This window comes from Sus scrofa, chromosome 5, assembly GCF_054392235.1.
Source record: "Sus scrofa isolate SSC_HxYL_T2T_F1_AM1 chromosome 5, Sscrofa_HxYL_maternal_Yorkshire_Landrace_v2.0, whole genome shotgun sequence".
NCBI classification, from domain to species: domain Eukaryota; kingdom Metazoa; phylum Chordata; class Mammalia; order Artiodactyla; family Suidae; genus Sus; species Sus scrofa.
In genome coordinates, this window is record NC_139387.1 from 85,095,619 (window position 1) to 85,108,883 (window position 13,265).

The 13,265-nt window shown below is 38.0% G+C and overlaps 1 protein-coding gene across 48 annotated transcripts in view; it reads right to left on the bottom strand.

Moving 5' to 3' along the window:
• The window catches only part of RPAP3 (RNA polymerase II associated protein 3), a 167,157-nt gene extending 153,911 nt beyond the window's left edge, over positions 1 to 13,246 (bottom strand). For 30 of the 48 annotated variants that reach the window (XR_014804117.1, XR_014804129.1, XR_014804132.1 and 27 more), the window contains exons 1-5: positions 13,166 to 13,246; positions 10,345 to 10,526; positions 9,142 to 9,282; positions 4,080 to 4,202; positions 3,132 to 3,259 (exon numbers count right to left, since the gene is read on the bottom strand). Coding sequence is in view for 28 of the 48 variants with exons in the window: in XM_084957274.1 (XP_084813400.1) it covers positions 3,132 to 3,259; positions 4,080 to 4,202; positions 9,142 to 9,282; positions 10,345 to 10,497 (545 nt within the window). In the remaining 20 variants the exon portion in view is untranslated. Of the gene's footprint in view, positions 1 to 3,131; positions 3,260 to 4,079; positions 4,203 to 9,141; positions 9,283 to 10,344; positions 10,619 to 13,165 lie in introns of all 48 variants that reach the window. The other 18 variants (XR_014804121.1, XR_014804124.1, XR_014804136.1 and 15 more) reach the window with 2 other exon arrangements.
• Between the last annotated feature and the right edge of the window lie 19 nt (positions 13,247 to 13,265).

The window sequence follows — 13,265 nt, forward strand, 5'->3', positions numbered from 1 at the left end:
TAGAGATTAGCAACAAAAAACAAATCTAACAAAAGACATAAGATCCACATGCAGAAAACTGCAAGACTGTCTTCTCAAGGACATTAAAGAAGACTTAAGCAGAAGAATTTCACATTCATCTATAATAAGGCACAAAAATATAATGATATAATTCTAACCAAACAGATCTATAAATCCAATTCAACTGTGATAAAATTTTTTTTTTTTTTTTTGTCTTTTGTCTTTTGTTGTTGTTGCTATTTCTTGGGCTGCTCCCACGGCATATGGAGGTTCCCAGGCTAGGGGTTGAATCGGAGCTGTAGCCACCGGCCTACGCCAGAGCCACAGCAACGCGGGATCCGAGCCGCGTCTGCAACCTACACCACAGCTCACGGCAACGCCGGATCCTTAACCCACTGAGCAAGGGCAGGGACCGAACCCGCAACCTCATGGTTCCTAGTCGGATTCGTCAACCACTGCGCCACGACGGGAACTCCTAAAAAAAAATTTGTCAAGGTATTTGACAAGATGATTCTAAAATATATACTGATAAGTAAAAGTCCAAGAACACCCAACATTCTTGAAGAATAATGATAGGAGAACATGCCCTATACCAAATACCAAGACTTATTATAATTATAATGCTATAGCAATTAAAGATAGTATAGAAGTGGTTACAGTAATAGGCAACAGATCAATGTAATGAACAGAGAGATGAGAAAGAGATCCAGGAAGACTTGACATATGAAAATGGTAGATGGCAGATCCATGGGGAAAGCATGGATATTCAATAAATAGGACTGGGACAATTGTGACATTCATGTGAAAAGATATGACATGGGAAATCTACCTTCAGCATACATGAAAAAACTTTAAGCATGAAAAGTAAAACATAAAAACTATTGGAAGAAAATACAGGCAACTGTTATGAGCTCAAGGAAGGAAACTATTTCAATAAGTCATATTTTTTAAAGTGCCAACATTGCATAAAATTCAATAAATGAAGCACATTAAAATTAAAAATGTCTACTCACCAAGACTCCATTAAAAAATTTAGTTACAAATTGGGAGAAGATAATTATTATAAATACTAAAGAATTAGTGCACACAATAAATATCAATAGAAAAATCAATAGCAAAACAGCCTAATAGAAAAATGGCCAAAAGACAAAACAGGTATTTCACAGAGAAAAAAAAAAAAAAAGTGAATAAACATAGAAGAAAATGCTCAACCTCCTTAGGATTTGAGGAAATGTAAACCTAAGATTACAATGATTATGCCCCCCCAAACTGAAAACAATTCAGAAGACCAATTACACCAGTGTTGGTAAAGATACAGAGGCATTCTTATACACTGCTAATGGGAAGGTAAACTTGTACAACTACCTTTGCAACAACTGGTCACCACCATTTAAAGTTGAACACGTGCACATGCTATGACCTAGGACCAAGAATCATGTAAAAAAGTGTGCACTGGGGAGTTCCCGTCCTGGCTCAATGGTTAACAAATCCTACTAGGAACCATGAGGTTGAGGGTTCTATCCCTGGCCTTGCTCAGTGGGTTAAGGATCCGACGTTGCCGTGAGCTGTGGTGTAGGTCGCAGACTCGGCTTGGATCTGGCTTGGATCTGGCGTTGCTGTGACCCTGGTGTAGCTCTGATTAGATCCCTAGCCTAGGAACCTCCATATGCTGTGAGTGCAGCCCTACAAAGACAAAAAAAAAAAAAAAAAAAAAAAAAGTGTGCATGGTATCACTATTGTTAAATAACAAAGGGAAGGAGGGTGGGAGGCAGAGACAGAAAGGGGGAAGGAAAGGAACAAAGGAACAAAGCAACAGATCCAGCAACTGGAGAATGGATACCTAATAGATTATTCGTAAAAAAGAACTGCCTATAACAGCGAAAATGAGAGATCTACCGCTACATGCAAAATACAAACAAATCTCATAAATATACTATTCAAAGAAACAGACAAGCCACAGAAGACTACAACCAGTATGATATACTTTTAAAGCTCAAAAAGAAGTTATATAATATTTTATCAATATATACATATAAAATGAACTTTTTAAATTAAAGAATTATAAATATACGTCTTAAAATAGTGATCAATTGGGAGGGACAAGAGTCAGGATATGGAAAAAGATATCTAAGGTAGCTTCAAAAATAATGTTCTGGTTCTTAAGTTGGGTGGCAGGTTCATGCAGGTTTATTTAAAATTACGCTTCATCACTGCATATATCATAGATATCAAATATTATAAAATGTAAACATTCCCCTAATTTGTCTGGATAGTAATGGCAGAAGTTTCAAAGACCTAAAAATATGCTATTTAAAACAGGAAAAAACCCAGACATCAATACAATTCCTATTTCCAAATAATAATTAAAACAGTAAGAATGTCCTCTTCGATGGTATTTATCTTTTTAAAAATACTTACAATAGGTCAGTTCCCTGCTTAGGATAAGACCATACACATTTATGCTCTTCAACATTAAGTATGTATTTAAAAGGTATTTTTTAAATTATTATTATTATTATTATTATTTTCAGGCCTACACCTGAGGCATATGGAAGTTCCCAGACTAGGGGTCGAATGGGAGCTACAGCTGCCGGCCTATACCACAGCCACAGCCAGGCCAGATCCAAGCTGCATCTGGAGCTACACCACGGCTCACAGCAACAGATCCTTAACCCACAGTGTGAGGCCAGGGATCGAACCCGCGTGGCCTCACAGATACTAGTCAGGTTTGTTACTGCTGAGCCACAATGGGAACTTCTAAAGGGTCAGTATTAAAAGTTGGGACATATTTTAGGCTTACCATAATAAAAGTTCTCTATGTTAAACAGTGGATAAAGAACTTTTAAAAATAATGGAGGAAAATTAATTTTAAAAAATTTTACCAGCCAACTTTTTTTCTTCTGTGAATCATTACTCAATTTTTAGAGGAGGAACACCCCTGGAAGTGAGCTTCGGGAGTATGGTTTGAGCACCTGAATGTTTAAAATGGCTTAAGGGAGTGAGCTGTAAGAATTTATAGCTGAAGAGAAATGTAATACTTTTTCAAGCATTCCCAGATGTTTTATCAGGAAAATTAAAATCAGTCTCTGCATATACATAAAAAATTTACACACATCATGGAAACGCCTTACTTTTTCAGTCTGAAGTATGCTGATGCTCTGTTTGTTGGCAATACAGGATTATATGGATCAGCATCCATGCCTTTGGTGTAGCATTCAATCGCGTCATCATATTTTCCTTGTTTGAAGTATTTATTGCCCTGGAGAAGCATACAAGGTCAGATATGTACTGGCACAGAACTCCAGAGCCATTTTCTTTCATTACTATCCATCTCCTATCTCATTAGCCCTATGATCAAGGTTCACAGGAAAGAAAAGAGAATTAAGCAAAGCAGCCTCTTTATAAGTGCTGAAATTCACTATAGTCATAGTCTGGGCATAATCCAAAGGAGCGCCTTGGCAGAAAAAAATAGGTAAAATACCTAGCATTATAAACATTTTATTGACAATAATAACCTATGGAAATGTAACAAAAGGAAAGCACCAAGATAAATTTTAATCTGAAAACAGTGCCACCTCTTTGAAAAGCAATAGAGCCAATTTTACGATAATGAGGCATTCCTCACAGAAATGTTGAACACTCCAAAAAGCCACCAGAGATGGCCTGGGATATGGAGGAGTGGACATAATACCCATGTCAAGAACACATGCTGACTGGATTCAGTCCACTACTAAAGTCCTGGATCAAGTCTGTACCGCTCCAAGCACTTTATATACAATAATTCATTTAATACCACACCACCCATCGAGTTTAGTAATAATACTAATCTTATTTTACGCCTGAGAAAACTGAGTACATACTGACAATTTAACAAACCTGCCGCAGGATCTGAACCTAGATAATCTGGTTTCAGAGTACACGGGCCTAACCACTGTACTATAGGGCCTCCTGATAGGGAGAGAGCTAATAACAACTTAAAGTCAACCTCCCTACCCTATGTTGTAGAAATCTTAGGATCCCCATGATTTTTCTACATATCTTGCTTACTTGAAGGAACCAAGAGCTAATCTTAAGAGTACCTTTTCTTTTAGAGCAAGAGCCTTTTGTGAATCCACATGAATCCCATCTTCTTCTGACTCTGATTCTTGAGACACAGAATCATGGGTACTCTCATCTTTGTCAAGCTCATCGAGGATACTGTCCTGAAATCGAAAGTAGTGCAGTGCTCATAATTACATGACCATTAAAATAAAAGAAGATATACTCTCTCCACAGAAGTACACTCAACAGAACTTAAGTTGTTACAATCCAAGGACCCAAAAGCCTCTAAAAGCAACCCACATAACCTCTCATTGTTAAAATTAAATCCAGAGAAAAAGGTATTCTTGTTTAGAAAACCAAGATACAAACCACTTAAAGGATATGACACTGAACTCCTAAAGTAAGCTAAGTCAATAGAGTCTATAAATTAGCTCTAGATCACAAACTATTAGCAGTGAACTAGTATGGCTTTTCATAAAAGAGGTCTGCAAATAACTCCAAATCTATGTACTAGCACCCAACAGCAGAGAAAGGGTTTTATCTTAAAAACCTTCTTCTTATTTTTAAAACAACAAAAGCTGCTTATAGAGCAAAATTAACTCCTGATTCTCACAACCACCTATGTGGCAGACAAAATTACCCATGTTTTTCACTTGAAGGAACTGAGCAATAGAAGTTGGTTAACTCACTCAGCTACTAAGTGGCCAAATGAGGATCTGAACCCAGGAGGTCTGCCTCCTCCAGAGACTCCTCCTCAATGACTATGTTATACTGTCTCGGTGTATTCCTAAATATAGCTGACTCTACCAAAAAAGTATACAACATGCTAGTCCAGCAATTCCCAAACTCTTTGGACTCACACATTCCTTTCATGGTAACAAATCATCTCATGGATCCTATGGATACTTTAACTTTTTTTAGCACATATGATAAAAGAATGAGTTTTGGTATGAGCTTTTAAACCAGTAGGCATTAAAGAGTTCACTAAAACTCGTATAAACAAAATCTTTTTTTGTATTTAACAAATATACTATTTTAAATAATTTATGTAAGAAAAAACAAATGGTTGATAAATTTAAAAACAAAATAAGTTCTATGCGTATTTAGTTTCACTGATTGGAACAATAAAAGATGGACTGAAATTTAGCTATGTTTTAACATGAAGATTCTAGAAATACCACCAGCCTACCAACATTAAAGCCAAGGCTGTCCAACTCTGCTATGCTGACAGGTGTCAAAAACCGCCAGCACCAGAACACCAAAGCTGCTGCTCAGTTCGAAACTAGAATGCAGTAGTAAGCAAATACCTGTATCTTGTACAGATACACTAAATGACAATGTCAAGCAATGCAGTACAATTGTGAATGCACTGGCCACACAACGTAAGAGTTCAATCAGTATCTGCTGAATGAGTAAATGACTGCAGAAAGCACCTAAGAAATCATCTTAGACGATACCTTTCAGGAAGGAGCATTATAAGAAGATACCAATTTATGAAAAGGAAAAGGCTACATAAGAAGGGGTAAAATTATAAAAAAATGAAAGCAAATTAAACAATACTCAGCAGATACAGCAGAAAATGACACAACACTGTAAATCAACTATAACACAAAAAACAAAAATCATATAAACTTAAAAAAATAATACTCAGCAGTAAATAGATCATATGTTCAGAAAGTATCATTTCCAACAGAAATAAATTCAAGACCCCAAATCATACTTCTCTTGGGGGACATTACTAAAGCAGATGGCAAACTATTTAAATAATAGTGGGAGCTCTCTATGGAGTCAATTAGCATTGGCTTCATTAAGAAAAATACAACTGGGGCAGAAGACCTAAACATTTCTCCAAAGAAGATATACAGATGGCCAACAGGCACACACCAGAAGATGCTCAACACCACCAATTATTAAACAAGTGCAAATCAAAACCACAACGAAGTATCACCTCACACCAGTCAGAACAGCCATCATCAAAAAGTCTACAAATAATAAATGCTGGAGAGGGTGCCAAGAAAAGGGAAGCCTCCTACACTATAGGTGGGAATGTAAATTTGGTACCTCCACTATGAAGAACAGTAGGGAGCCTCCTTAAAAAATTAAAAATATGAGTTCCCATTGTGGCTCAGTGGGTTAAGAACACGACATAGTGTCCATAAGGACGTGGGTTCAATCTCTGGACTTGCTCAGTGAATTAAGGATCCGGCGCTGCCGCAAGAGACAGCTGTTGGTCATAGACGCAGCTCAGATCCCATGTTGCTGTGGCTATGGTGTAGGCTGGCAACTGCAGGTCCAACTCAACCCTTAGCCTGGGAATTTCCATTTGCTGCAGGTGCAGCCATAAAAAAAAATAAAAAATAAAAAAACCCCACTAACAATAGAGTTACCATGTGATCTAGCAACCTCACTCCTAGGCATATATTGAAAATAAACAAAAACTTTAATTTGAAAAGATACACGCAGCACTCCCAATATTCATAGCAGGGCTATTTACAATTGCTAAGACATGGAAGCAACCTAAAACGACCACAGACAGATAAACTGATAAAGAAGATGTGGTGTATACATATACACACACATACACAATGGAATATTCCTCAGCTATGAAAAAAAAAAGGATGAAATAATGCCATCTGTAGCATCATGGATGGTCCTAGAGATTAGGAAGTAAGTAAGTTCGACAGAGAAAGACAACTATCATATATCACTTACATGTGGAATCTAAAAAAATGATACAAATGCAACTATAAATGTAATAATTCATAGAGTAATAAAGTATTACTATAAATGTAATAATTTCATAGAGTAATAAAAAAATTAGAAATAAATAAAAATTAAAAAAATAAAAAATAAAAAATAAAAAATAAAAAAATGATACAAATGAACTTACAAAATAGAAACAGACTCACAGACATAGAAAACAAACTTATGGTTACCAAAGTGGGAAAGAGGGGAAGGATAAAAAATAGGAGTTTGGGACTGACAGATATACACTATCATATATAAAATAGACAAACAGCAAGGACAGGGAACTATATTCAATATCTTCTAATAACCTATAATGGAAAAGAATCTGAAAAAATATATAACTAAAGCACTCTGCTGTACATCTAAAACTAACACTGTAAATCAACTATACTTTAATTAAAAATTAATTAATTAGGAGTTCCCTGGTGGCTTAGCAGGCTAAGGATCCAGTGTTGTCACCAGTGCAGCTCTGGTTACTGCTGTAGCATGGGTTTGATTCCTGGCCCAGGAATTTTCGTATACCACGGGCATAGCCAAAAAATAGTAATTTAAAAATAAATTTTAAAAAAAAGAAAAATACAACTAGTTTGAAAAAATGTTTAGCAGTATCTTCTAATATTAAATGTAAATATAAACTATAAATTGGGCAAATTCCATTCCAGGTGCTTATATTCATCAAAAGACATGTACAAGAATGCATTCATCAGGTTTATTCATAAGAGCCCCAAACTGGAAACAACCCAAGTGTAAGTCCATAGGAGAATGGATGCACGAATTTTAACATATTCACGTAACAGAATTCTGATCGGCAATGAAAAAGAACGAATTACTGATACTGGACAATACAGATCAATTTCAGACAATGCTAACAAAAGAAGACAAATACAGAAAAGTACATACTGTATAAGACATTTGTAAGAAATTTCAAATTGGCAAAACTGATCTTTGATATTAGAGATCACAAGAGCAGCCACTTTTGGAAGGTGATGAGCTGAAAAGGGAGGTTTCTGGGATGCTGGAAATGTTCTGAATTTTGATCTGGGTGGTGGTTTTTCAGGTGTGAACATGAGTGAAAATTCAGGAAGCTGTACACTTAAGATTTTTAGACTTTACTGTATGAATGTTTTACCTCAATAAAAACATTAAAACAGAAAACTGCAAAGAAAATAATAAACATAAAAATCAAAATAGTGGCTACCTCTGAAGGTGGAGGAGAGAAAAGAAGATGGATAGGGAAGTAGTACCCTGGCAGCTTCAAATGGAATTGGAAAAACTGGAGAAATTCTCTTTATATTGGATGGTGGGTTCGTGTATTGGTCTTATTATCAGGCTTTAGAACATGTATCTCTACATACTATTTTGTATGAATCAAATACTACATAATGAACATGTTTTAAAATGCTAACAATGAATGTGTATTCTAAATCAACCCTTAAAGTGGGTCAGAGTCCACATGAGCGAGGGCTGGCCAACAGGTTCCCTTTCACGGGCTGGCCTGACAGTGGCTGCTTAGAGCCCTGGCTAGAGGGCTATGAGGCAGAGCACGAATGGTAACTAATTCTCCTGAAATGCTGTGGCTCATTTTTGGGAGATGGGAGCCATGTACCACCCCAGTCTAGGAGGGTGAAGCTCACCTTCCTGAGATCAAAATACCCCTACTTCCACTGTCAGGTGGCCTCAGTCCTAAGACTAGACACGAAGGCATTCTCTTGGCCAGAATTCATCAGGTCCTTCAATCTATAAAAAAGACGCTGGCAGAGTCGTTCTTTTCTGATACTATTACCGTCTTAGCATTCTGGCTGCTTAGGGCTTAGAGGTTCTGGTGAGGAGGAGGGAGGTGGGTACAACTATACAGGGGTAACACAAGAGAGATCTTTGTATTTGCTAATTAATGATATTTTCGTATCTTAACTGCAATGGTGGTTACCCAAATCCACAAGTCTTAAAATAGCCCAGAACTATACCTACATTGTATCGATGTCCATTTACTGGTTTTGATACTATACTATAGTTAAATAAGATATAACTACTCAGGGAAATTGGGTGGAGAGTATACTGGACCTCCATGAACTATTTTTGCAAAAAGAAAAGAAAGAAAAAAGAGGAAAAAAGAATTCAGCTATTTTAGCTACTACTCACTGAAAGAGAACTATAGGAGAAAAAAAAATCTAGGTAATTGAAGAGCTATGTAATTAAGTTTTTATTCCATGTAAAATCATAAGAGAAAAACATAAGTCCTAAGAGCATTACATTATTTTTCATTTAATCCACGACTCTTAACTAAAATCAAGAAAAAGTTACTCGAATACTAAGAGTAAATTTTACTAAGAGCACATAAATGGATTAACTTACCACATCAAGTTTTGCCCATGCCTCATAATCATAAGATTTTATCCTGTTTTTCGTGTTTTCATCTTTGGTTTTTGTAGATGACTCTTTAACTTTGCCTTTCTTCTTTTTCCTAAAATTCCCATTCCGAATAGGAGGCAAATTCTCGGGAGGAAAAACAACAGAGTGTTTGAAGACTGGTCTAGTACTTTTCCGTACAACTAGCAAGTTTAAATTTTTCACTAAATTGTATTTTCAAGTAAAAGTAATTTTTAATTTAATCTTCAAGTGGTTAGAAATACCAGTTCGCCATCTTCATTTATAACAACTTACGCTTGAAAAGTCTAATTTATCCTTGACAAATACTGAACATTGTTCAGTCAAAAGAAAAGTATGACCTAGAAATTCTAATTATTCACCCAACTTGCAATCCTATAATCAAACTTCAAAAACTTCCTCAGCCTTAGTACAATGATTTAGCAGTAGCATAAGAGCAAACTGAACTGCCCCCACATCATTACATACAGTATGAAAAAGCTATCCATATATTTGAATGTACTGTCTTAAGGAAAACATTTGGTTGAGCCTGGGTACTAAGTTTTTAAAGGCAATACTCTGCTAATATATCACTAAATATGTAACTATATATGATATACATAATATATATACAAACCTACATATTTTATGATCGTGTTCGCCTACCTTAAGAATTATCACAGTCTTCCTTTCAGTAACTATTCACTAAGGCTTAAAATGTCTTTACATAGTTAATACAATTGTTACAAAGACTTTAAAAAGCAGAGTGTTCCAAAATGTTGGCAGAAGGCAAATCATTTTAATCAGTACTTCCACAAAACATTTTAAAGGCAGTACTTTACTTATTTATTTGATTTAATTATTTTTATTTTTATTTTTTTGTCTTTTCTAGGGCTGCACCGGAGGCATGTGGAGGTTCCCAGGCTAGGGGTCTAATTGGAGTTGTAGCCACCAGCCTACGCCAGAGGCATAGCAACATGGGATCCGAGCCTCGTCTGCAACCTACACCACAGCTCACAGCAACGCTGGATCCTTAACCCACTGAGAGAGGCTAGGGATTGAACCCACAACCTCATGGTTCCTAGTCGGATTCGTTAACCACTGAGCCATGACGGGAACTCCGGTAGTACTTTACTTTAAAATAAACAGTTTTGCTAGATGCTAAAACAGGAATTTAGTTAAGAAATTTACCTCTTCAGGAACACCATTCTGTCTTCTTAGTTCCATATCCTTTTGTTTAATATCTTTTTCCCAGTTTTCTAAATCCCTCATAAAGTCTTGCAGCTCTTCTGCATTTTGTTTCACTTGTAGTTGTAATTCAATTGCTTTATTTGTCGAAGTCATTGTGGCCTGCAGAGTTCTGACCAACCAACCTTTGTTAAAAATTAAATAGATTTGTTTTTTGAAACCTAGCTAATTAATGATTTTTACCTCTTCATAAATGGCCAAGATACAAGAAGGGAGCCTAAAGTGATGCAGAAGAAAAAAAAATCAGTATTTCATGTTTAAAATGAATTGATCAACATTTGTTGAATAATAAATGCAAAAAAAAAAAAAAAGACAAGTTTGGGTGTCTCCACATTGCAATGTAATGAAAGGCAATGGGGAGGAAATCACTGAAATTAGCAAGTAGCCTTTGGTAGGTTCTTATGGGACATCAGGAGGACATACTGAGTAGGTACTTACCAAAATATAAATTTGGGTGTCATTAGCATAGACAATATGGGCTAGAAATACAAATTTGGGTGTCATTAGCATAAAGATAGAAGCTACATTGAGAAGCAAGATGGTGGGCTCACGGTGAGCAGAAGTCAAGGGATGAAATATAGGTATACCTAGAAGCAGATTTTAAAAACACTTTCTCTTCAGATTATCTTCTTTCATACTAACTGATAATCATCTTGATACAACAGCATGCTATCACCCTTCTGTGGACATTCCATATGAACACACAAAACCTATCCCTCGGCCAGATCCTGTACATGATATTGAAGAAACACATGATCTAGTGCTGAAACCCAGATTAGAAGAAAAAGGTGAACACTTAGAGCAAGGACCCATGACAGAACAACTTAGCAAAATGTTCTTTACTACTAAGCATTGTTGGTATCCTTGTGGACAGAATCATAGATGTCGTAGGAAACCAAATCCTCCAAAACACAGATGATACTGAGATTTTCAGAAATCAAAGAAAAACATTATTCTGCATTTCATTTGCCATTTGAGAAAATACAGTTGGGTATTTCACCAGTATGTTATACAGTGAAATAATTAAAAGGTCTTAAAAAAGCAGCTACAATCGTGGGATTTGGACATGTTTAACTACTGTGACAAAGGGGGTTGGGGGGACCGGAGAACACTAACATTTAGGGAACAAACCAAGGAAGACATGCCAACCCAGTAAAAACTAAGCAGTGGCATCTAGAGAGCTGGGAAGAAAACTTGGAATACTGTCACAGAAGAGAATTTTCAAAAAGATACTTAACAATGCCAAATACCGCAGAGATCATACAGGAGAAATAATGTGCGTTAAATTTGTTTAGTCATATAAAGATTACACAGTTTTTTGGTTTGTTTTTTGTCTTTTTAGAGCCACATCCAAGGCATGTGGAAGTTCCCAGGCTAGGGGTCTAATTGGAGCTGCAGCGGCCTGCCTACGCCATAGCCACAGAAACTTGTGACCCAAACTGCATCTCCGACCTACACCACAGCTCATAGCCAACACCATATCCCCCACCCACTGATTGTGGCCAGGGATGGAACCCGCATCCCCATAGATACTAGTCGGGTTCATTACCACTGAGCCACAACAGGAACTCCCGATTACATACAGTTTTAATGGAATTGTTTTAGGAACAGAGATAAAATGAGCTGAGTAAATAAGACATTACGGAGATCAGCATAATTTTGCCTTTCATAACCTAAAATTGCTCAGGAGTATGGGTGGAGGGGGGCAGTGAGAAACAGGGTAAAAGAAGATACAGGAGGGGACAGGTGGGGAGGGGGGGAACGGACTGGGGGTCTGGGACTGGCATATGCACACCGAGGTATACAGAACCATGGACCAACAGGGACCTGCTGTACAGTGCAGAGAACTCTACAGAATATACTGTGATAATCTATGTGGGAAAAGAATCAGAGAATGGATATGTGTGTATGTATGACTGGCTCACTTTGAAGTACGGCAGAAACTATCACAGCCTCGTAACTTAACTATATTTCAAAAAACTAAAAAAAAAAAAAAAAAAAAAAAGATATAGGAAAGGGGATGAGTGATGGGGCAAGGTGCCCAAAAAGTGCAGTAGGTTTGGAGGGAAAGATAGAGGAGACTAGAAAAATGATTCTTCTTGGAGGAAAAGATGTTTGCAACGACAGATAAGACCCCTAGTCATGGCCCAGAAACTAAAGTTTAAGCTTCTTTCAGGCAGTGCCCATATTTGATCATATATGTACATCTCATGAAAAAAACAAAACTAGAACAATGCTTTGCGGGGGGGGCTCAAAAAATTTGAATAAAAGCGTAACAAGGCATTGAGTTACTGTAGGAAGTAGAAAGCTTTTCCATTTCACCCATCACCTCTCTGCTCTCACAGAACCTGTATCCAGGCACGCAACCAGAAACTTCCAGCGCCTGGAGGTATCACTTTCTACTCTACATCCGAGCGAGCATTGCACACCCCCGCCGAAAGGGGGCGGGCCCCACAGAGGTCTCGGGAGGGTGGGTCTGCGGCCCTGACCACCACAAACCGACCAATGCCCGCGGCACCCAGGGTGGAGAGACCCCCAGCAAAGCTGACCGTCTAGGGACTGGCCTCCCGAACTCGCTCCCCAGTGCGCCGCTACCCTGGACACCGCCACGCCGCCCCAACGCGGTGCCCCCGCCGCCCGCCCTGGCCTTCTCGGTCTCTCCCGGTACCCACAGCAGCAAACCCTCCTCCTGCGGGGAGACCCCAGAAGCCTCCTTGCTGCCGTAGCTCCCTCGCAAAAAGTGACAACCGTAAAGCTGGCTCACCTCACCAGGCCACTACCGGCCCCACAACCGCCGCGCCCGACTCTCAGCCACTCACGCCGGCCCCGCCTTCCTGAGCTATCCCACAAGTCCTCGCGTGGCC